Source organism: Stegostoma tigrinum, chromosome 21, assembly GCF_030684315.1.
Source record: "Stegostoma tigrinum isolate sSteTig4 chromosome 21, sSteTig4.hap1, whole genome shotgun sequence".
Lineage (NCBI taxonomy): Eukaryota > Metazoa > Chordata > Chondrichthyes > Orectolobiformes > Stegostomatidae > Stegostoma > Stegostoma tigrinum.
In genome coordinates, this window is record NC_081374.1 from 12,467,303 (window position 1) to 12,492,309 (window position 25,007).

The following is a 25,007-nucleotide window of genomic DNA, read 5'->3' on the forward strand; positions in this document are numbered from 1 at the left end:
GCCACCTTCTTGAATCTCTGTAGTCCATCTGAACTCATAACTCTTTAAAACAAAGGGAGTAAAGTGCTAGTAGGGTCTTTAAAGCAATGGAAAAATGGTCAGTTAATCTGTTCCATTTTTAAAAATCGATTGGGGAAAAAATGTTGGCCAGGACACTAACACTTCATACTTCTTCCAATAATATTGTGGAATCTTTTGTATCTTAACATTCCTTATGAAAGATAGGCACTAAAGAAAACCTGTGCCTCACAGTCAAAGTGTAGACTTAAGGGCAAAAGTCAATACATGACATTGCAGTGCAGTACAGAGGAAGTGCTGCTTGGTTGCAAGCACTATCCTTTGGATGAGACGTCTCAAATGGAAGTAGAAGGTTCCATGACTCTTAAGAGGAGGAATTATTCACAGTGCTCTGGCCAGCCTTTGTCACATTATCTACAGTATTCACAGAATTCCTGATTATCATCACGTTGCTGTTTATGAGAGCTTATAATGTGTTTACCACCATGCTTCCTACATTACAACAGTCACCAAACTTTAAAAAAGTACTTAATTGGCTGGGATGCATGTTGAGAAGTCCAATGACTGTGACAGTCACTATAAAAATGGAAGTTCTTTCTTTCTTGTAAAACCTTCCCAATATTGCATAAAACCATAAGAATTGCCAGATTAAAAGATGAGTTAAGGGGCGATTTGGTTTATCTTCTATCATCCTGGCAGTCATACGTTATGATAACAAAAGACCGAATACCATGATCAGTTATCAATTAATCCAGAACAGATCTAAGCAGGAGTACAGGATCAAACTTGAACTCCCTAAGTTGGTGAAATATGGACACTTATTCTTCCCAAACTTATTAAATTTACCATAATGCCGTTTCAAATTATTCATATACTCAGAAAATAACTGTGCAGTGCATCCAACATCACATGCCTTTACTCATTTGTTTCTGAACACATCAGCTCAAAATACTATGGCCCAATAATATTTGTCAAGTCACATAACACACCATTATGGTCAGGAATAATCAACATCAGTGCTGTGGTCAATTCCTTCCTTTGTAAAAAAAAAAGCTTTTTTTAAACAAAACTGGCATTTAAATGCATTCAAGGTTTTTCAAAATTCATGTTATGACTTTCCAATGTAATGCATTTTCCTTCCTCAAAGGGAACATATATGGTGTAAGTGAATAGAACCTCGTGAATTGAACAACTTCCTTCAGGAAGCTTTTATTATATGAAGTTTCCATGTATCATTGAATTGCTTCCTGAAAAAAACTATAAAGCCAGAAAACAATTGGCATTTACAAAAAGGTAAATAAATTGAAGCCAGAAGCAGCAATTAACAGGGCATATATTATCCTTGAGGGTATCTCAGTGATATCTGAAAATTAATTAATCTCCAATGATTAGGCTACACTTGATGCAACAACGAACAATTTCTGATTAGTCACATTGCAGGTAGATTACTAGATAGAAAAGGATCAGATAAAACGAATGTATTGTGAAGTAAACAGTTCTAATATAGGGGCAACTATATTACAATTTGCCTACTTCCAGTGCACAATATATTGTGTTGTGTAGAAGTATCCAAGACAATGGTCCACTGTGTATTTATGGAGTAGTTCTTTAGAATGTTGTTATTTAAAATTCAAAACAATCCAATTAGACTGAAGGGTAAGATGGTGCAATTTCACTCCATTCTATCTCACCATTTAAAGTTCATACTGCCTGCTTGTTTAGGTCATAACTAGAATTACTCAAGGGTAATTGACCCATATCTGAATCTGTAAATATTTAACATTGCCTGGAGTAGGAAGAACACTGCAGTCCCAAACCTGTTGTGGGATAGAAACAGCAACTGCAAGATCTAGTGGACCATTGTTTAATTCAATCAATTTGGGATGGAACAAAGTGACTGACTGCTGACTTCCACTTCTTGATGAGGGAGTCTAGAACCAGAGGACACAGTTTAAAAATAAGAGGTAGGCCATTTAGAACAGAGTTGAGGAGAAACTTCTTAACCCAGAGAGTGATGGATCTATGGAACGTTCTGCCCCAGAAGCCAGTGGAGGCCAAGTCTCCAGATAGTTTCAAGGAAGAGATAGATAGAGCTCTTAAAGATAGTGGAATCAAGGGTTATGGGGATAACGCAGGACCAGGATCCTGATTGTGGATGATCAGCCATGATCATAATGAATGGTGGTGCTGGCTTGAAAGGCCGAATGGCCTACTCCTGCACCTATAGTCTATTGTCTTGCAGAATCATTCTGCTTCCAACATCTGATTGCCGAGTGGATTTTAGTGATGGCTATAAGACAACAACTGCATGCCTTCTACGTATGGAAACAACCATTAATGCTTAGCACGTCCACTCGTACCTTTAAAGAAAAGGACATCCTGCTTGTTGAGATGAAGACTAACAGCATATTTTGATTTCAGAATTCCATTATTTGGAGATTTTTAAAAAGTTTAGGTGTATTTATTTCTAACCTAAATTAATTCTTTCTTTGAAACCAAGATTATTTTTCTTTTACATATCTAAAGTGCTATTGCAAACAACTGAATGGCTTTCCCACCAAAACTTTAATTTTTTTTCCCCTCTTTTATCTACTGCCAGTAATCACCTGTGACAGATTTGTTTAGTTTTATTTAAACCTATTTTTTTCTAATTAACCTGTTCACAGATGCTATACATGACACTGGAGCAGGTGGGACTTAAACCCAGGTCTCTCGGTCCAAGAGTAGAGGTACTGCCACTGTAGCACAAGGGGGTCCAGAGTTGTTCTTATCCTAATTACAAGGTCCTCGAATGAACAGTGTTAAGTCAGTCTACTGCTCTTACAACAATTCCAGAAATACTTGGCCAAGCTCCAGAATTTGCATTTTATAACATAAAAATATAAGAAACAGGCCCATTGATGCTGTTCTACCATTTAATAAGATCATTGCTCAGCTCCACTTACCTGCCTGTCCACCATAGTCCTTAATTCCCTTACTGTTCAAAAGTGTATCTTTGTCTTAAAGACTTCCAATGAGGTAGCCTCAGCTGCTTCACTGGGCAGGGAATTCCACAAATTCACATCTCTTTGAGAGAAAAAGTTTCTCCTCAACTCAGTCCTAAATCTGTACAGTCACAGCATGGGCCAATCCCCAGTTTGATAATCTAAACTTGGAATATAATAAACAGGACTTTGGCGTGGCTGCAGTGGCTTTTACCCCACAGCAGCCTGACTAAAAGATCTGTAACATTCACGGTTCACATTTGTATTGGTTCTGAAATTTCCTCCTGTATCTGATCCTTTGTGTCTTGGTAACTGTTCTGTTGGGCTTCTGAAGGCCTTGGGACATTTCTAGTTCAAAGCTGTACGAAGGCAGGCTGTTTCAGATTAGAGGATCAGCAGGAAAGTGGTTTGGTTTTTGACTGGCTCTAATACTTAATAATATGTATTTGGTTTTGGCTGTATGCATGTGGGATGGGTCTTAATACGTGTCCACTCTCACGAGATTTACAGAAATGCTAGATGCATACACTTTACACTTTGGACTTGCCTGATTACATACTGGCTTTGTGTTGCTGCACCATTGCTGCCACCCCATCTAGTCTTGCTGCAAGACTTGGTTGTGAAAGCTTTAACATGTTTGTATTTAAATGCACTGTTGTGACAATGTCATGTCCAGCTGATCTTAAAAAAAAATTCGTCATCAGATGGTGCTATAATAACCCTTTGTGGAACTTTTCACCTGGATTAAAAAAAAATTCAGGATTTAGCACTGTTTACAACACCTTTCACAAGCTCACAAAATCCCATAGGACTTGACAACCAATGTCGGAAAAGTGGCAGCCATTTGGAGCATAGGTGTGTTAGGTTTTATTGGTAGAGGGACTGAGTTCCGGAGCCATGATGTCATGCTGCAACTGTAGAAAATGCTAGTGTGGCCTTGTTTCGAATATTGCGTGCAGTTCTGGTCGCCCCATTACAGGAAGGATGTGGAAGCATTGGAAAAGGTGCAGAGGAGATTTACCAGGATGTTGCCTGGTCTAGAGCGTAGGCCCTATGAAGAAAGGCTGAGGGACTTGGGTCTGTTCTCAGTGGAGAGAAGGAGGCTCAGAGGGGATTTAATAGAGGCATACAAGATGTTCAGAGGATTAAATAGGGTGGACAGTGAGAGCCTTTTTCTGAGGATGATGACTTCAGCTTGTACAAGGGGACATAGCTACAAATTGAAGGGTGATAGATTTAAGACAGATGTCAGGGACAGGTTCTTTACTCAGAGAGTGGTAAGGGCGTGGAACGCCCTGCCTGCCAGTGTAGTTAACTCAGCCACGTTAGTGGCATTTAAACAGTCCTTGGATAAGCACATGGATAATGATGGGATAGTGTAGGGGGAGGGGCTTAGATTAGTTCACAGGTCGGCGCAACATCGAGGGCCGAAAGGTCTGTTCTGTGCTGTATTGTTCTATGTTCTATGTTCTAAAAGCCATGTAATAATGAATAGATAGTGGCCCAGATCTTCCAAGCAGCAGTAGCAGCAACAATAACAGTAACAATAACGTCTGGATTGCCACTGCGCTCAAATGTTGCCCTTACATTATGCTGCTGCACGTTTCCTCGGGTTTTCCGATGTGGCTTTCAGAGAACCATGAAACCCTCTCCCTGGGGAATTCTGTCTGGAAAGGTAGGAAATGCCTTGTTTTACATCACTCAATGCCCTATGGGAATTTAAAAAGTCCAGTGTTAACATTAGTGAGTGAATGAGTGAGCTGGCAGGTTGGGTGGTAGTTGTAACTAGAGGTAGAAAGTCAGGTCAATTATTTGGAGGGGTTTGTCAGCCTTGGTTGGGGTTTTGGTATTGGGGACTGTTTAGTTGGAGAGCAGTTGTGTAATTACCTATGTGCTAATCTGTGTAATATTTCCTGGGTAACTATATAGATAGAAACAGTGGATCTGTTCTAAGTCTTTGACTGTAACTTCGAGTTGGAAACATTCAAACAGGGTTGGGGTTGTGTGAAAGCAGGGAAATTGTTCACTGGAAGTTTAAACTTCCCAGACAATTCCTGTATAGATCTACATGTCAGTACTTTCACAGGGTGCAGATTTTAGTTGGAGGTTTGGTCTGACAATGCTGAAACTGGACACTGGAAAATTTGTTTCTACGATATCAGCAGAATGATACATACCGCCCAGGTCACCAGGGAAAAGTCCCTGATCATCTTCAAAGCCATGCCCTTGCACCTCTTACATTTTACTCAAGGGGGCAGAAAAGATCTCAATTTGACCTTCATCTCTGAGGATGCAGTACAGCCTCAATGCTGCGCTGATTTGTTAACCTGGATTTTATGTTCAGTTTGTTTTTGAGTCCAAAAGCTTCCTACTCAGAGGGAGAATACTACTCCCCGATACCCATTTCAGCATAACCAAGATACTGCTGCAAAATCCTAATATGTTTGAATCCAGCATTTTTGCCAGTCACCTTGTGAGAGAAACCGCTCATTAGCACACTGTTCCGTGCCAGCTCACACATATCACAGGAACTCAATTTCCATACTTGGGCAGCAATGCTGTATTCTTCCATCAGTGGCTCCTGAAGGAAACATGCAAACATTAAGATCAGTAGTGCCGCAAAAAATTTACAACATACAAAACACATCAAAAATTGCCAAAAAGATATCATGGGTCAGTCTTCCATGCTGTTTTTCTAAAACCAGCTCCTATATACCAATGGTTGAGCTGAAGACCATTACAACACAAATCATTTCACTTGTTCTACTTACACTACATTACGGCAACTTGCAGGCCAGTTCCAGGCACAATTAATACATACATGTAGGAAAATTTGACATTCATGATTTATACTAAGACATACAAATACATTAGTCAGAAATAGATTTTGGGTGATGCTTACTAGGTCAATTTATTGTGGATACATAGATTAATTTAATCCTGAGCCAAATACAAGCAAAACAACTTTTAAAACTGAATTTAAAATGATTCGGTTTAATTCAGAATGCTTAGTGGAAACTGGATGAAGCTAAATGGAAATTTCTCAGTGACAAAAATCTATTATGTATCCAGAATTTAAAGCTTGTAAACCTAAATAAAAATACTCAGCAGTTTCAGTCCAAGGGCTTCTTGATCATGAGTTGATGGAAACAAAATGACAGATCAGTCAAATCTCATTCAGTCAGAGTAAATGCATGACCTACTTTCCCAGATCAAGTTTTTAAAAACAAGCATACTTCCATGATTTTAAATAGCTTTGTGATTTGTCTTTCGCTTTCAATTACTAAGATACCAAATAGGAGCAAAAGTAGACCATTCAGCCCTTCAAGCTAGCTCTGCCATTCAATAAGATCTCAACAATCAGTTTGTGTTTCAAATTTCACATCCTCATTTATCCCCAATAACTTTTGATTCCCTTGTCTAACAAGAAACTATCCACCTCTGTCTTAAAATATTCAACGGTCTAGCCTGCAGCGTCTTCTAGGCAGAGTTCCAAAACTGCACAACCCTCTCAAGACATTTTTCTTCATTTGTCATAAAACGGGGACCCTTAATTTTTAACTGGTGCTTGCTAGGTCAAGACTGACTCAGAAAGGAAACATTCTTTCCACATTCATCTTTTAAAGGCCATTCAATATCTTATGCCCTAATCAAGTCACCCCTCACTCTTTTAAACTCAAGTGGGAACAAGCTCAGCTTGTCAAACCTATCCAAATTATAACTTTTAATCATGACATGTCTTTAATCAGAATAATCATGAACATTTGCTGCATACTGAATCAATTCATCTCTTTTTCCAATTGGTCACCTTACCTTGGTAAAGTGAAACTGCAGAGGATCATCAGTAGATAGAGATACCATAAGACCTCTGGAGAGATACTCTGGCAATGGGTTTCTATGATAACTCAAGAAAAGACTGTTGTTGCTGAGCGGGGACATTGCAATTCCAATCTGATCCAGATAGTACAGATATTGCAGCACCGGAGCCTGCAAATTAAGCAGCAAACATTTCAGAACACACCAACAGTATATGACAAATTTTTAAAAAAATCAACTCTGCAAGGTGTTAGAAAGGATTCTGAGGGATAGGATTTATGACCATCTGGAAGAGCATGGCTTGATCAAATGTAGTCAACACGGCTTTGTGAGGGGTAGGTCATGCCTCACAAACCTTTGAGTTCTTTGAGGATGTGACTAGAAAAGTTGATGAGGGTCGAGCTGTGGATGTGGTGTATATGGACTTCAGTAAGGCATTTGATAAGGTTCCCCATGGTAGGCTCATTCAGAAGGTCAGGAGGAATGGGATACAGGGGAACTTAGCTGTCTGGATACAGAATTGGCTGGCCAACAGAAGACAGTGAGTGGTAGTAGAAGGGAAATATTCTGCCTGGAAGTCAGTGGTGAGTAGTGTTCCACAGGGCTCTGTCCTTTTGCCTCTACTGTTTGTAATTTTTATTAATGACTTGGATGAGGGGATTGAAGGATGGGTCAGCAAGTTTGCAGACGACACAAAGGTTGGAGGTGTCGTTGACAGTATAGAGGACTGTTGTAGGCTGCGGCGGGACATTGACAGGATGCAGAGATGGGCTGAGAGGTGGCAGATGGAGCTCAACCTGGATAAATGCGAGGTGATGCATTTTGGAAGGTCGAATTTGAAAGCTGAGTACAGGATTAAGGATAGGATTCTTGGCAGTGTGGAGGAACAGAGGGATCCTGTTGTGCAGATACATAGATCCCTTAAAATGGCCACCCAAGTGGTCAGGGTTGTTAAGAAAGCATATGGTGTTTTGGCTTTCATTAACAGGGGGATTGAGTTTAAGAGTCGTGAGATCTTGTTGCAGCTCTATAACACTTTGGTTAGACCGCACTTGGAATACTGCGTCCAGTTCTGGTCGCCCTATTATAGGAAAGATGTGGATGCTTTGGAGAAGGTTCAGAGGAGGTTTACCAGGATGCTGCCTGGACTGGAGGGCTTATCTTATGAAGAGAGGTTGACTGAGCTCAGACTTTTTTCATTGGAGAAAAGGAGGAGGAGAGGGGACCTAACTGAGGTATACAAGATAATGAGAGGCATAGATAGAGTTGATAGCCAGAGACTATTTCCCAGGGCAGAAATGGCTAACACGAGGGGTCATAGTTTTAAGCTGGTTGGAGGAAAGTATAGAGGGGATGTCAGAGGCAGGTTCTTTACACAGAGAGTTGTGAGAGCATGGAATGTGTTGCCAGCAGCAGTTGTGGAAGCAAGGTCATTGGGGACATTTAAGAGACTGCTGGACATGCACATGGTCACAGAAATTCGAGGGTGCATACATGAGGATCAATAGTCGGCACAACATCGTGGCTGAAGGGCCTGTTCTGTGCTGTACTGTTCTATGTTCTATATTTTCTAAATGAGCACATTTTTAAGCAAGTTAAAGCTCTGGACAACTAAATTATTACTCTGATTGTCTGATATGCACGTGAAGTTCTTCTATAGTAGTGAGAGACAGTGGAAAGAAGTTTCAGATTGTAGGTCAACTCAAATGATAAAAGCAGTAACAGTTCACTGCTCAACCATCCACTTGTGTGGTCACACTAAAGGGGCTTGCCGATCAATGGCAAACTACAGTCAGTTTTGTGCTGTGAATCTGAGCTAATTGGCAAAAATATCAATTATAGCCAATAGAGAATTTGCTCACCTACGCTTCGATTCAAATCCTCATCTTGCAGTTGAAGCTACAATATCCTAAATCATACCGTCACTCGTTCCTTTTTATCAAATATTTTCAAATTTACAATTGTCTCAATATTCGTATTTTTAGCTTTGCATACTGCAGTACATCATCTAAATTGAATTTAATTTATATCAACATATTAATAATTATACATATTTTAGGAAATCTCTCTGTTCTTTATTTTTCTGAAACAATGCAAACCATTGATGATATTTGTAAGATCAACTCATGATTCACTTTTCTAAGTGACTGAGACACTATTGTTACATCATAAAAGGAAGAGATGAGAAGTACAAAGACAAAATAAATCAAAAGGAAAATAAACATTTACCACAACAAATGGACAAAATGATTTTGCATTTTTTTTCCAAAATCTCAATGCACTGAACAGAAACTGGACAGTTTCTTTTCTAGCCCATTTACTTCCTACATTAGTCCTTCTCTCCTGTCAGGGCCGACTTCCTCATTATGGTACCTTGTTAAAATAGCCAATATTTAGCCAAGAACATATGTAGCAACTGAGCCTTGATATACATCAGCTGGCCTTCCAAAGAGGAGATCATTTCAGTGTTATTTTGTTTGCATTCAGGCACTGTCTGGTCAGATTTATAGGATATACCATATAATGCAGAGGCACTATAATCAATTATGCAAATTGTAATGCATGAAAAGGCAGAGTAACTTAATGCACAGATAAGAACAACATCAGGAGGACATTTTCAAGTCTCAACAGGTGTATAACATGAGGATACTCAAAACACGTCGCTTTAAACAACCTTTACATGTGGCATATTCCTAACCCTCGTATGCTGGGAGATGCTGGGCACAGACTTGAACACATTACTAAATTAAGTTGTTAATGGGGAGTCAGTTGTTAATATATGCTTGTCAGCCTCTATAATATGCCCATTTATCTTGCACTTGGAGAAGGCGTTATTTGAAACCAAACCATATAGCTTAAATGTCATGTCTTTTGGGAACTGTTTTAGTAATAGTGACCACAACTCCGTACATTTTAAGTTTTTCACGAAGAAGGCAAAAGATGGCGTGGAAAAAAAACGAAGGCAGATTTTATTAAAATAGGGTAGGATCTGGCCAAAGTAGATTGGGAACAGCTACTTCTGGGTTAATTTACAGCAAAACAGTGGGGATCATTCAAAGTAAAACTGGCGAGGATACAGGTCCAATATGTTCCATTTTGGGTGAAATGTAGGAACAACAACCCCAGAGAATACTGTCAATACAGTGTAGAGCTAGAGGATCACAGAAGGTCAAACAGCATCAGAAGAGCAGGAAAGAGAACATTTTGTGTTTACACCCTTCCGAGAATACTTGTTTAGGAATATTCATCACAGAACAAGAAGGAAAATACAGGCTTTTAGCAAATACAATGGGAACAAATCAGTGAAGGCTTAAGTGGAATACAGAAAGTGCAGGGGTGAACTTAAGAAAGTAATTGGAGAGAAAATTAGGAGACATGACAAAAAAACTACTGGTGGGTAAGATTAGGGAAAATCCCAAGATATTCTAAGTAAATCAACCAGGGAAGGAGTAGAGTCCATTAGTGACCAAGGGGCAAATCTGCGTGTGGAGCAGCAGGACATTGGAAAAGTGTTAAAGGAGTAGGGAAAGTCAAGTGAGGACCTGACAGAAGTGTGTAAGATTATAAGGGGCCTAGATAGGGTGCACAGGAAGCAGTTGTACCCTTTAATTAATGGTCAATAACAATGAGGCATATTTGAGGTGAAAGGCAGGAGCCTTAGATGGGATTTCAAGAAAAAGTATTTTCACCCACAGGATAGTGGGATCTGGAATGCACTGTCTGGAAAAGTAGTTGAGGTAGAATGGCCTTACAACATCTTAAAAAGTACTTGAAATTTAACACTCAAGGTTGTGGACCAAGTGTTGGAAAGTAGGATTCGTGGAGATTTAGAGTAGTTTTTTTTGTCAGTTCACACTCAATGGGCCAAAGGGCCCCCTCAATACCATGTATGCTAAAATTCATACCTTTCGAAGCAGAAGACCATGGGAAATATTCTGAGAAAGCATGAATCCAGATATGAGATGGTGGATAGGACCAGCCTCTCCACAATGTGGTCGTAAGACAAACGTATTGAATCCCCTCTTCCTGGAAACAGAAATAATAATAATAATCATAGCTTTGTTCGAATGAACTTCCAAACTTCAATTACTGAACAAACGCATTAAAATTTTGTACTCTCACATTTAAGATTTGCAATCAGATGCATGATTAAATAATAGAGAAGGAATAACTAGAACTTAAGGAAATGGTTCAACAAAAAAGCGTTTCATAATTAGCTCAGAGAGCAGGAGGAATTTTTTTCTCCTAAAGGATTGTGAACTTTTACAATTCTCTTCCCCAGACATGGGTTGCTGAACATTTTTAAGCTAGGCAGATAAAGATAGATACTTGACTAAGAATGGAGTCAGTGATTTTTGGGGACAGGCAGGAATGTGAAGTTGAGGCCACAGTCAGGTCAGTCATAAATTTTACTGGTAAAGCAGACCAGAAGACCAAATGGCCTACTGTTGCATGTCCATCCAAAAGTACATGAGGGAAAGATGAATAGGAGGATCCACTGACAGGGTGAGATAATGCAAGAATGAAGAGGCAGAAGTCCTATTTCAGCTACACTAAGCCCTTGTTAGGGTATAGCTATAACTGCTCACAGTACTCCAGATATCTTGAATTGGGAAAATTGGATATACTAGCCTTGAAAAGAGTATAGCACAAATTTACCAGAACAATGCCTGGACTTCAAATTATTTTACAAGGAACAACTACATAAACCAGAGAAGTTGGAAAACTAAGCAATCATTTGATCAAAGTTCTGAAGGTATTAAGGACGTCAGAATTGGTGGAGAGAAATAATTATTTATGCAGGTACAGCATCTGTAACCAGAAAGGTACTATATAAAGCATCAGAACTGGATCTTTTGGAAATGGAATTAAGAAACACTTGCACACACCATGGTCAATAAACCACTGGAACATTTTCCAGAAACACAATTCATGCTGATCAGTAGTTAGATTTTTGTTAATGAAAAGATATTAAGGGATATCAAACAAAGGTGAGTATACAGAGTTGAGTTACTCATTAGCCAAATCTAATGGAATGGCAAAACAGGGGCAAGGGAGTAAATGATCTATTGTTGTTCCTAGAGCAGAAACATTAGCATAGATCTACTGGGTTGATACGGCCCATTTCCATACTGTAGAATTCTGTGCAAATCCACAAATAATGCTGCTACCCTGCTACTACTAATTTGTACAGAATACAGCTTTCATCCAAACTACTAGATACAGTTAATAAACAGACATGTCCTCCTAATGCAGTGATAACCAGTGTAAGAGGTGGCTGATAACAGAGGAACAATATATATTTTTCAACTAAGCATGAGATGCACAATATGAATCTTCAGCTGTGAAAGTTAAAAGGATTTAAGCTTTTTTCAGGAAAAGCAGCTATTGATACAAACAAGCTGTAAACCAAGATCTGTTTCTATTTTCGTTTCTGTTGATGTAAAGGAAATTGATCTTAAAGTAAAATTCTATCAGAAACACAAGATGAAGTGGAATGTCAAGTCCAAAAAGATCTCCTTTTCCCTATACTCAAATATCAAACCAGACAGTGCATTCCGTTATTTTGTGTCAGGTAGATAATGCACTTTTTAATCAACGTTGGGTATTTGTGAGAATCTTCTATGAGCGCAATTTTCCAGGTCTGGAGACAGGAAACGAACTTAATTTGGCAGGACGGTGGAGTATCTGAATCATGCCACGTGCCTGCTGTTATGTTCTGGGTGGGAAGGACCAAACTCCACAAAGTTAACGGGCAGCGCAGTAGAGCTCAACTCATAATGAACTGTATCTCAGCCTCCGTCTGTCCATAAGCCTGAAGTACAGAGACACCAACCCCAAACCACTACTAACGTTTTTTGTGGGAAAACCTTCACTCTGGGACTTTGCAGCATGTTGACCTGGCAGCAGCTGCAGCCTCCTTTATGGCACTGCTGAGTTCCGTTCTGATTGGGCAGCAGCCCTTGGTGGCCAGGACTACGTAGTTCATGGCAGCCAACAAGCTCTCCAAGGGCCAAATGATCAGGCCACAGATTCCTCCCTTTTCAGACTTATACCAAAAATGGGAATATCCTGGCCCACAAGTCAGTCACAGTTGTTCATGAATGGTGTGAACCTAACTATTCTTTTTCGACATGTGCGATCAACATGCAAGAGGAGAAAAGATGCTGTTCAAGATTCACTGCAAAGTGAGTCAATCTGCACTTCAACAATCATATCCATCATCAACCTTGTTTCTTCTGACTAAGATACGTATTATCACTAATTATGGAGGAATGCTTTAAAGGTTATTCTGTTTTAAGACATTTAAACATAAACAATGGAAATAATTTGGAATGAAGCCCATACTTGCGAAGATGATTCAGAACCGTCATGTTAGCATACATGTAGTAAAGATAATAGGCATATGGTGGGTTATCATCTTCTGTCCAATTCATGGGTAAGGGGCTATCTGCATTAAAGATGTGATGTTCTGGTTTGGATTCATCATCGACACTATCAAAACCGACGACCTATAAAAGCAGAGTTTTCCGTTTATCATATAGATTCTCCATGTTATTCTGCTTAAAAGCTATTAAAGATTATGGTAAAATAAGGAATTCTCCAACACACTACATGACAGCATTTTGCTTGGGAATTTATCTTTTAATTTCTGGATCATGGACGTCGCCATGGGAGAATATTCCAAGATAATGTCAAGACTCCATAATAAGAGAAATTTAGAAATTGCATCAAGATTTGCCCTTGGCCACACTGAAAATAACACAGGAGTAGCAGTAGAAATGCGTGAATTCCATCCGTCTGATAAGGAGTAACATATAGGTTGGGAAAATTAAAAGTCAAATATTTTAAATTTAACAAAGTAATAGTTTCTCTGAAGGGCACAGTAAAGACATGGTAATTTCTCTATTGATAAATATTCAGTTCAGTTGAATCTTTCCTGCACTTTACTCCATCATATTCGGCAGCTGTTGATGTAACATGAACCAAACATTAACAGAGCAGGCTGAGCTAAGTGGCTGAGCATGCACAGAAGTGGGATAATTCTGTCTCTATGTCACCCAACTCAGATGTATGGTTTGCTCTTGGAACAGAATCCTACATACTTGATTCTTACAAAGGAAATAATCAAACACCAAGGCGGAAGAATTTTTGAACGGATAAAACAATTACAATATTTTAATCACAACTCAAATTGAAGTAACGTTAAGTTCTTTTTGGGAGAGAGAGTGCCACAGCTTTATGCTTCCAATCACCAAATGTATTGCCAAGTCTCAATAATAGAAATTCAGGTTCTGTATTACAATTCCTACCTCAATCACTGTCAAGGGACACAAGCTATGGCTCCTAGCCTGCAGGTACTTTTAAAAACAAAATCATGGGATGGAGGCATCAAGTACTACAAAGGGTCAGGACTTACTGTCCATCCCTGGTTACTCTTCAGGTAGTGGTGCCATGTTGAGTAACTGCAGCCCATTTGGTTTAGGTAGATCCACAACGCCAGTAACGAGAGAGAGTTTGATTTTGACCTAGCAACATTGAAGAAACGTGATAATATTTCCAATCCAGGGTGGTGAGCTTGCTGGGGAACTTGCAATGGTGGTGCTGCCCCTGTCATTAAAGATGGTTCCTGTTGTGCATTTGAAAGGTTCTGCCTATGGGGCTCTGGTGAATTTCTGCAATGTGTCTTGTAGATGGGCACACATGCTGCTGAGTGCTGACGGTGGAGAGAGTCAATGTTTGTGCATGTGCTGCCAACCAAATGGGCTGTTTTCTCCAGCTTCTTGAGTGTTGGGTCATTCCCACTTGCATTATATTTGCTATACTCACATGCTGAAGAAACAAGTGAAGCTCTGGGTGATTACGAGGATTAATTGTTGCTTCAAAGATGGGAATAAAAATGTTCTCCAACATGTCTTGGAAGTTGTTCAGCTGTTTCTTTGTACGGAAGACATCACTGAAAGCAATTGCAAAGTGAAGTTAATTAACACATTCATCCAGAGATTTTACAGTATCCATCATCTCAGTAGATGAAAGTGAATTTCCAAAGGTTTACTAAAATCCTTTGCATAATCATAATTTCTTCCCCTTTCACAGGATTCGAGTTACTCACAAAGCTAGCATTTGTTGCCCATTCTTAAATGTCCACAAAGGGAGTGGCGGGCTGGGCCATTTCTAAGGGGAAATAAGAGTTAACCTAAGATTTTAGATTAAATTTGTAACTCGGGTTGCACATTGCATTGGGCCAACAGGAAAGAAATTAACCACAAGGGTATACAAACATCAATTGGCAACAAAAAGCAACGACCGATACTCCATTCCATCGACTGGGACAACACCAGGATCCCACGACAGGCAAAGCAGAGAAAAGCATAGGAATTCCTAGAAGACTTGTACTCCACTAAGAAAGCCATCAATAAACACAGAGCTAGACCCCGTATACACTCCATTGCAAAGAAAAACCTGAAGTGAGGTAATCCATCTCAACAGATGTCAGAGTTTAAATAACAGGCAGGAAAACACAACAGCGCTTCATCAGAGGCTGCACAGATGATGTTACCAGCAGGGTAATGAAACCTCTGTGGAACAATGAACCAGCTCGGCGAGCCAACCAAACACAATAAAAGTTAACTGCATTACTGTGGGTCTGGAGTCATATATAGGTCAGACCAGGTGATGACAGCAGACTTCCTAATCGCAAAGACACTACTGAGTCAGGTGGGTAACAGGGAACATGAACTTTGTCCAGATTTAGTAACTAAATTTAAATTCCGCCAGGGTCCATGGCAGGATTTGAATCTGTGTTCCCAAAGGTTAATCTGGGTTAATCATTAATCTGGATTACAAACCCAGTGAGGTTACCACATCTTCCTGGTTGTAAACAATATGTTTTTAAAAAAGCCTTTGTTTTGAAACATGTACAGTCTTCTGAAAACTGGATGATATCCAAGCTTGTGTTATGAATAGCTCACACAATAATGATTCAGAAATCTGCAACAAAGTTGAAATAATGGATCAAATTTATTCTCCAGGGCTCTTCAGAGTTTTATCCGTCTTTAAAATATGTGCTCTGTAGTGAATGACTGAACCAATAAGTCCAAATAAAAAGACAGAGCGGAATATCAAGTATATCAGATCATGCCACTGAAATATTTTGCATGCCCAGCCACAGCCAATTTCACTCCCACAAAGCTGAGGCATTGCCTTTAATTAAAACAAATCTGGAATTCAAGAAAGCTGCAGTTTTACAGTGCACGAAAATACTTACAAAAGCCGGGGAACCTGCACCAGCCAGCACACATTGTTGGAGTAGACTTTGTGCTTCACTGCCCACTTTGCCAGTCGATCCCACTCATCCCGGGAGCGACCATATACAGACAAGCGGAGCTCAGCATTCTGATACTTACTTTCTTCAAGATCTTCCATCACTTCCTACAAGGTACAAGAAAAATACTGGGAACTAGCTTGTTACAGATAGAAATACTTTCTAAGTCAGATGCTTTTTCTCACTTCCATCTTTCCAGCATCTCCAGTACAATGCACCACCCTTGACAATCCACCCTGTGGGTTCTCTACTCCTGAATACATGATGATGGCTCATTGGGGTGCATCTGCCTTACCAATTTGTCCCTCCCTGTGGCCGACTTCTATCGGAGCACTGCTGACATCAAGATTTAACAGAAGATTAGTAAGAAACGTACTCAAATTCACTGCTATTTGGATGTTTTGATGCATTCGTTAAATGAAGCTGTCATAATTTTCCTTGAGAAATATTTCACACAATGGGGCATAAAGTATTAAATAGGTAAGAAACCACACACACTGTGCTTCAATTGTTAGAAATTCTGATGATAGGTCATCAGTCTAAAAATGTTTACTTTGCTTTTTCTCTCTCCACATATGCTACCTATTTTCCACCTTTTTCTGCTTATATTTTAGACTTCCAGATTTGAAAATGTTTTTCCTGGAAATGTCAGTTTTTACTGCCCATTGCCTTTAAGAAAGTGGAAGTGAGATCTCTTCTTGAATGGCAGGTTCTGCCGCAGTGCTGTGAGAGAGGGGTTCCAGGATTCAGACTTAGCATAGTGTTTTTGCTGTCAATCCTGTTTCATTGTTGGTTTGTGCTGTTTGAATTTGTGGGTCCCGAGATTCAATAAAAGCACATTTTAACAGTAGGCCTCACTAGGGGAATAATCTTCAAACCGACATCTGTTAAATCAGCAATTTAAACTACATGCAAATTAACATGCATTTCACCTCCACATAAGGATCAAAGGCTATTTGGTATATGTTGCATAAAGAAAAAAAAGTTAACAATACTTTGTTAAAAGTCGTGAAAAAGAGTCCAACAAGTGATTGGGAAGAAATATTGGTGGATAAACAAATTTCAAGCTATGCATATCATTGCCATTTCAATAGCACATACAGTGAGGCCCACTATCTTCCAGTTTCAGCAAAATTTTGGAAATAGTTCCTTTAAGATTACTATACCCTTAAAGTGATTTGTAACATTATAGCTGTGCTTGTAATTTTTGTAGGAAATTGTGCCAGAGGCAAACATATTACAACACAGAACAGTTTTTCATATGAATATCCAGGCATTGATTTCCTGATCACAACCACTGTCACAAGAAGCAACTCAATGAAAACCAGTTACTCTGTATACCTGAGGACAGGGAAACTCAATGAGTTTCCCAGATGCATCGTATATGGTGTGCATTACACTGAGACCAAAAGAAGGGGCAGAGTTAATTTGTTTGCTTAAAAAAAAGGCATTAAACAAGAGAAAGCAAGTACAATATGCAAAACATTCACACTTCTTAAAGATATGCAACTCTAACCTTTATAATGTGACCAAAATATTTGCCTTCAATGTAATTATCAGTCTTGATGAAAATCTCACGAAGAATCGATTCCCCAATTGGGTTATACTTGGCATTGAACTTATCAAACCGATGGAAGGTGTTTCGATCCTAGAACAGAAAATAAACTTTGTAACGTTAAAGCTCCAACTTGCTAGCAAGAGTGGGACATAGATATCAAAGCCAAATGACCACAGTTTCCAATTTGAGCTCCATTTACATTTGGCTGCACTGCACTCCTCATCCATTTAAGACTGAGATGGAAGAATTTATTCTATTTGAGGGGGTTACTACATTGTTAAATGCTGTTTCAAAAAGAGCTGCAGAGGCCAAGCTATTGAATGTATTCAAGATTGTGTTAAATGATTTCTTGATCAACAAATGAATTACTCACAATGCGGGCAGCCAGGAAAGCAGAGTTGTGGCCACAATCACATAGTAGTGAATAGTGGAGCAAGTTATTTCCTAATTAACCTGTTCCGGGACATTATGATAAACTTCTGGAGCAGGTGGGTCTTGGACCCATGTCAGAGGCAAGGACATTACCACAGAGCCACAACAGGGTCCCTGAAATAACGGATCAGCCTATTTTTCCAATCATCCCATTCAGAAATGTTATAAGACACCTCTGGAGCAGGTGGGAAAGGGTCTGAGGAAGGGTCCCAACCTGAAATGTCAGCTTTCCTGATCCTCTGATGCTGCCTGGCCTGCTGTGTTCTTCCAGCTCCACACTATTATCTCAGACTCCAGCATCAGCAGTTCTTACTATCTCTGGAGCAAGTGGGACTTGGTTTCCCATCTAGAGGTAGGGATACTACCATCGTGCTACAAGAGTACCCCTCAAACAGTGGGCAAAGCTCGAGGAGATGAATGACCTTCAGCTACTCCTAATTCTAGTGGAAGGGCTGAATTCAGATAATTAAAGGCTCTCTTTTGATGCAGTGGCAGTGTTCCTAATCCCTGACAGAGAGAACAAGGTTCAAGCTCCACCTGCTCCAATGGTGTGTTATTTCAACTCTGAATGGGCTTGTTAGGAAAAACAGATTAATTGAAAAAAAATACAGATAAGTTAGCACTGAGACGTATTTGGATCCTTATCATAAGTTACAGAAGGAAAAAAGATAGGAAAGCAAATGAAATGCTGTTGCAAGGAGGTTCGAAATGTCTTGCTGCAATTATACAAGGTTTTGTTTTGACTACACATTGGAGTGCTGTGCAGAACTTTCATCTCCTTACCAAAAGAATTTGCCTTAGGGAGGGTGAAGCAAAGCTTTTTTATATTTATTCTCGGGATGAGAGGCTGACCTCTGAGAAAGGATCATATATTCTCTGGCACTTACAAGAATGAGAGATGATTTTATTTGAATATATAAAAATCTGTGAAGGCTTGACAAAATAAATTGTGAGAAGCTGTTGGCCTGGCTGGAAATTCTGGACCTTGGGTCATGGTTTCATGGTAAGGATTCAACCATTTAGAAAAGCAATGAGATATTTCTTCACTCCGAGTTATAATCTTCAGAACTCGCTACCTCAAAGTGCTGTGATGACCTGTCACTGGGTAGCTTCAATACTGCAGAGGGTTGAATGGTAAAGTGAAGTTGAGGAAAAATATATGGCATTGCCTTGGTTCAAGTGTCATATAGTGTACTGATGCTCTTCTTCCACTTGGTCTTATTGTTAGCGTAATACATGGTTACTTAACAGTGAAATTACTTAATTATACTTTATACAAAGTGTCTGTAGGATTCCATTCTAGCTGTTAAATATATCGCCATGAATGCTCAGATTTTTAAAATGATTCCCCGTTTTAATGGATTTTAACTGACAACCGGTAGACTTGCTAACTTGAAAGATGTCTGTAAATCTAACTTCCTTCTTTCTCTGATCCAACACATCAAAATATCACGACCTACAAACCATCTTCTCTTCTGCCATTGTAGTGTTCTGCCATGAAGAGTTTCTGTTTATCTTTTGGAATCAATGCTCATTTATCTCCAAATTTAAAATCATTGAATCTTTTGAATGTGGAAACAGACTGTCTTCCAGATTTTTCTAATATCTCTAACTGCTTAATTTATTTTGCATTTCAGCTGTACCCATGTGGGCAATGTGATCTCCATCACTGTTTTTCTTCCCTTTACCAGTATTTAATATCCAGAAATAAAGTTCAAAAAGTTATTAGGCACTTTGACCTATTAACTTTAGCCCCAATCTCAAATATCTGTGGGGGCCTAGCATCTTACCAAGTCTTACAGAATTAAGGCAACAAGATTACGTACATATATTCGTTAAGCAAACTACTGCTCACAAAATTTAGTTTTCCAAACAATGTTACTTTTTAATACAACTTTTGAGCAGCATTTATTCTCATCATAAACCTCATAATATTTTCATCAGCAGGAATTTCCCCTGATTTAGAGTTAAGTGCATAACTTGGTTTCCTTCACTTAATATAAGGAGCAACAACAATAGTTGTTGTGCACTGTTATGCACAAGAAAGGAAACAGAAATTGATTGTAAAGGCTGCTGTAAATCAGACGTTTCCCTACAACTATCACCCCAAAATAAATGACAAGTATTAATAGAGCTCAATGCTTTACTACTTAATTACTTTTCGAAACATGGAATGATATGAAAGCTACAGGGATCTGAGGCACATCAATACTGCTCTGCTGCTAAACCTTTTATTGCTTAAACTGAAGGCTTGTTTATCTAAATTCCTTCACTGTTGCATTAGTTAGATTCCTCTTCACTGATGCCTTGTACATTTCTTCATGGTTTGCTAGTTTTCTCTCCTTTGATCCCTTGTGTTTTCCTGTGCAATCACTGCTCTCCCAATGTACAGTCTCCCTGTTCCTCCTTGGAGCAGTTTTAAATTTAGATTTACACGGCAGCATTACGGGTTATGCTACTGTTGCAAATTCCCCCGAGTGTCTCTTAAAAATCTTTAGCTGTAATTGAAATGACAGGCTTGTGGGAATTTGAAACAGTGTTTTACATTATGATGTCAGGATAGTGACATGAAGGGCACAAGTAGAAAATCACAGTTAAGCAAAGAGGTAAAATTCACACAGTAGAAGGAACATTGAGATTATCATCTACCACAATTCAATTTCAGTTGGAAATATCCTTCAAGAAATGTCATATATTTAATATACACGTTGACGATTAGAGCTGTTAGTTTGAAATCTCAGACATCCGTGCTCACCCAAGCTGCATGATTGAGCAGAAATGTAATATTTTTGCCCACATATTTCCCTCTGGAGTGTTAGCAATCTTAGCTATGTTAGCAGAGACTAATGGAAACAGATCACTACCCCAAAAATCCATCTAAATCCACTACCATCTGGGGACTGTCTGATTCCTTAATCATGACGGAATATCACAAAATATTTCCACATCTCCTCAGCTAATGGTGCGACAAAATGGTGGTTCAATTCCGTTTCAACCATTAGTGTATTTCTAGGAAGTGAGAAACATTGAAAATATGGAACAACTCACATACCAAAAGCTTTCAGAAAAAGACAGCAGTTATCCAATCTGAACAGCCTCTGCACTAGCAGCACCTTTGTTCAATCGAAACATAACGATAATGGCTAAGAACACTAGAATAATTAATTGTCAATAAAAACAGTACAGCACCAATAACTAATGGGAAGCTTTGTGGAAAAGTGATACATGTTTAGTCCCATCTGCCACAGAGGTGTGTCATTACATGCCTAAACTGATTGAGAAATTTTCTGTGCACTAACTAATGATATACAAATAAGACTTTTTTCCCCCTAATGTTCTTTGCAATTTTGGGCAATCCAGTCCAGCTACAGAACAAACTCTTTAGCCTGCTAAAATTATTAAAGAAATTAAAATAACTGACGAAATTTAACTATCAAATTCATTCACGGTGCAAGACACTACCAAAGGTGAAAACGTTAAAACTGCTTTGCATTAAAACAGTGGTAAGTGAACAAATAGTTTGAAGTCAAGTATTAAGTTTAAACATTGTAGGAAGGAGGAATCAAATCCATAGTTCTGATGTCCCAGGAGAGGTTGATAGGCTGGGATGACTTATAATTTCAAAATAGTTAATTTCATAGTTAATAACTGGAATCGAGCCCAGGAGTGGAGCTGCACGGTGGCACAGTGGTTAGCATTGCTGCCTCACAGGGCCAGGGACTCGGGTTCGATTCTGCCGTTGGGCAACTGTCTGTGTGGAGTTTGCACATTCTCCTTGTGTCTGTGTGGGTTTCCTCAAGGTGCTCCAGTTTCCTCCCATAGTCCAAAGATGTGCAGGCTAGGTGGTTTGGTTGTGCTAAATTGCCCCTAGTGTTCAGGAATGTGTAGATTATGTGGGTTAGAGAGGTTGGGTTTGGGTGGGATGCTGCAAGTGTGGTCTTGTTAGGTTGCAGGGCCTATGTCCACACTGCAAGAATTCTATGATCTCTTCTGTAAGTAGTGGGTGGTGTGTTTGGAGTGTTTCATAAAGAAGAAGGAAGTTCACTTGCTAAATTAGCATCAATGACTAGTCCTAAGCTAGATTCTAACAGATGTTGAAGGTTAGGAATGAGATAAATATTTATCTTGATTTATAATTTTGGTACCAATTATCCTCACTGCAAAACAGCATGATACACAAAGATTTGTTGTCACTTTCAAATTTATTATGGCAATCCACAGGCAACTGTTTCTTTTTGACTATCCTGTATTATCTGTCCTTGAAAAGCTCAATCACTGCCTGTCACTTTTTAATTACAATCATACAATTACTTTATTTTATGTTGCACTGCATGCTTAGTAACCTCCAACATCTGTAGATGGCATAGTGTGCACACTTCCCATGAAAAACTTTAAAATCAAAATGACTTCTCCTCACATACTGCATAATCTGCAGACTTTGCCTGACAAGGTCAACACTACTTTATAGCAAATCACAGATGGTCCAAAATCTAAAGAGACTTGACCTAATTCAAACAGAGATGCAGCAGGGTATGATGAAAAACAAAAATAAATTGAAGAGAGAGAAACCTGGCCAAAGGATTGAAAATAAAATTACTTAAAAATGATTATAATAGTGGAACAGGAAGGATGTAGAAAGGGAGCTATAAATAGGTTACAGCTTTTTATTCACATCCCATAAATAATAATTATATAAAAGAGTTAAATGTATAGCAATTACTTACCATCCATACAAACCAGAACATTCAGACCAAATATAAATCAAGATTTATCTCAGTTTAAGTTTAACATTTAAACCATCACTTTTATGAATAAGACACTTTCGGAATCTATGCTAAATAAATGGGCTGAAGATTTAACTTTCCTGAAAGTACAACACCTCAAGTAATGTTTTACTCACTGAGATAACTGAACTAAGAGTTAGTGGAGAAAGGGACATCTGACACTGATTCATAATATCAGTGCACAATTCAAAGATAGCAAATGCTGGCATAAACCTTGACATGAAACTCAAATTTTCATCTTGTAAGCTTCCATCAATGAAATTTTGAAGGAGAAGGGAAATCCAAGAATCAATACTTGAATGCCAAGTACTTACCCTTAGATGTGACACAGGTTTCTTTTTGTGAACACTGATCCCATTAATATAGTTTTCTTCAATAGTCTTGTATTCATCACAAATACAATGAACACATTTGGGTTTCTAGGCCAAAGAGTTCCCATTATCACGGGTGATCTTCCAATTTCTTCGATCCATGAAGGATGGTTTTTACTCCCTTCCAACCTCCCACAGTTCCAGTTGGGTTTTTTTTCCCACTTAGGAGGAATCAACCCTCAAAAATTTATGATAAGATAATTAAGAAAAAAAAACCCAGGCACACATCTAGGGATTCGTACTTACTATTCATAGTATTGAGGCTCAAGTCCCCTTCTCTTTTCACAAAGAATCCAAATCCTGCCAGGATTTAAAAAAGAGGAAGCCATTTACAATCTACATGGGGAATTAACTTTAAACTACTGACAAGAATCAAAATTTATCTTAAATGCTGAGGGCAGAATTTTACTGAGCTGTCTCACTTGCTAACTGGAGGGACAATCAGAGACCTGTGCTGCCTCACTTCAGGAGATCTACTCAGACACAAGCCAGCCAAACAGTGGCCACACCAGTGGCAGGCTTTCCCCTAGGATCAAAACCCTGTGAGCTCCAGAACGCTGCAGCAGTCAAAAGTTAACATTTCCACACAGAAGGCTATAGGTGCTGCCAGAAGAATAGGCACCAGGACAGCAAGGATCACAGAGTGACTCAGGGCACAGTTCTGTCATGATACTGTGGTGTGAGTTTGCCTGATGCTAGCAGTGAGGAGTGGTGGAAGGCAGATCAGTGGCTCTTGGTAGACCAACCTTCTTGATGCCCAGCCTCTCAACTGAGGGTTCCCATTGGGCGGCACGGTGGCTCAGTGGTTAGTGCTGCAGCCTCACAGCGCCAGGGACCCGGGTTCGATTCCAGCCTCGGGCAACTGTCTGTGTGGAGTTTGCACGTTCTCTCCATGTCTGCGTGGGTTTCCACCGGGTGCTCCGGTTTCCTCCCACAGTCCAAAGATGTGCAGGCTAGGTGGACTGGCCATGCTAAATTGCCTGTAGTGCTCAGGGGTGTGTGTTATAGGGGGTGGGCCTGGGTGGGATGCTTCAAGGGGCGGTGTGGACTTGAAGGGCCTGTTTCCACACTGTAGGGAATCTAATCTAACACACAAGGGTGATGATCTTAGCACTCTGTTTTAGCTGGGATGCATATCACACAGTGACAGGCCCATCTACAACTGAGTTAATACCAGTGGCAGTGCAGTGAAGCCCTTAAGTGGTCATTAAGTCTACTTAAGAGCTTCAAACAGCAACACAGCAGAAAGGTCCACTACAGGCCTTGCTGCCCATATCAATCCGACAGAGACAGGAAGGCGATGGGACTCAGACACACTACCATTCTGTTTAAAGAAATGCCTTTCCGATCTCCAAACATGCCAGAGAGCTCAGAGATTTCACGTGGGTAAAAACAGGTGATATAAAGGCTGAAAGATAAGTAACAAGTTCATTCCCTAGGCTGGTGAGACATTAACTGGGAAAGCTGTTGGCCAGTCGCTAATTTTAAAATCTCTGCTAATGGAAGCTTAAAAAAAAGCAAAGCTTCCATTTTAGATGACAAGCCATTGAACCTCTGTCACAAAGCATATAGCTATGAATGTCAACAGAGGACAGCACCAAGCTCGGTCATGATATTCACTCTATGGAAGCTCAAAAATGAAAGAAGGCGATTTGTCATTAATTGAACTACTAGAGAACCATGCTGGTAGTATTTTCCTCAGGTAGCAGATGACATTGG

General features: G+C 39.5%; 1 protein-coding gene across 6 annotated transcripts in view; it reads right to left on the reverse strand.

The window, feature by feature from the left end:
- The window catches only part of LOC125462738 (AMP deaminase 2-like), a 162,136-nt gene that overhangs the window by 12,060 nt on the left and 125,069 nt on the right, over positions 1–25,007 (reverse strand). For all 6 annotated transcript variants that reach the window (XM_048553026.2, XM_048553025.2, XM_048553027.2 and 3 more), the window contains 7 exons: positions 17,660–17,791; positions 16,087–16,250; positions 14,649–14,775; positions 13,167–13,330; positions 10,724–10,844; positions 6,816–6,989; positions 5,473–5,583 (listed from right to left, as the gene is read on the reverse strand). In XM_048553026.2, the coding sequence (XP_048408983.1) occupies positions 5,473–5,583; positions 6,816–6,989; positions 10,724–10,844; positions 13,167–13,330; positions 14,649–14,775; positions 16,087–16,250; positions 17,660–17,791 (993 nt within the window). The remainder of the gene's footprint in view (positions 1–5,472; positions 5,584–6,815; positions 6,990–10,723; positions 10,845–13,166; positions 13,331–14,648; positions 14,776–16,086; positions 16,251–17,659; positions 17,792–25,007) is intronic.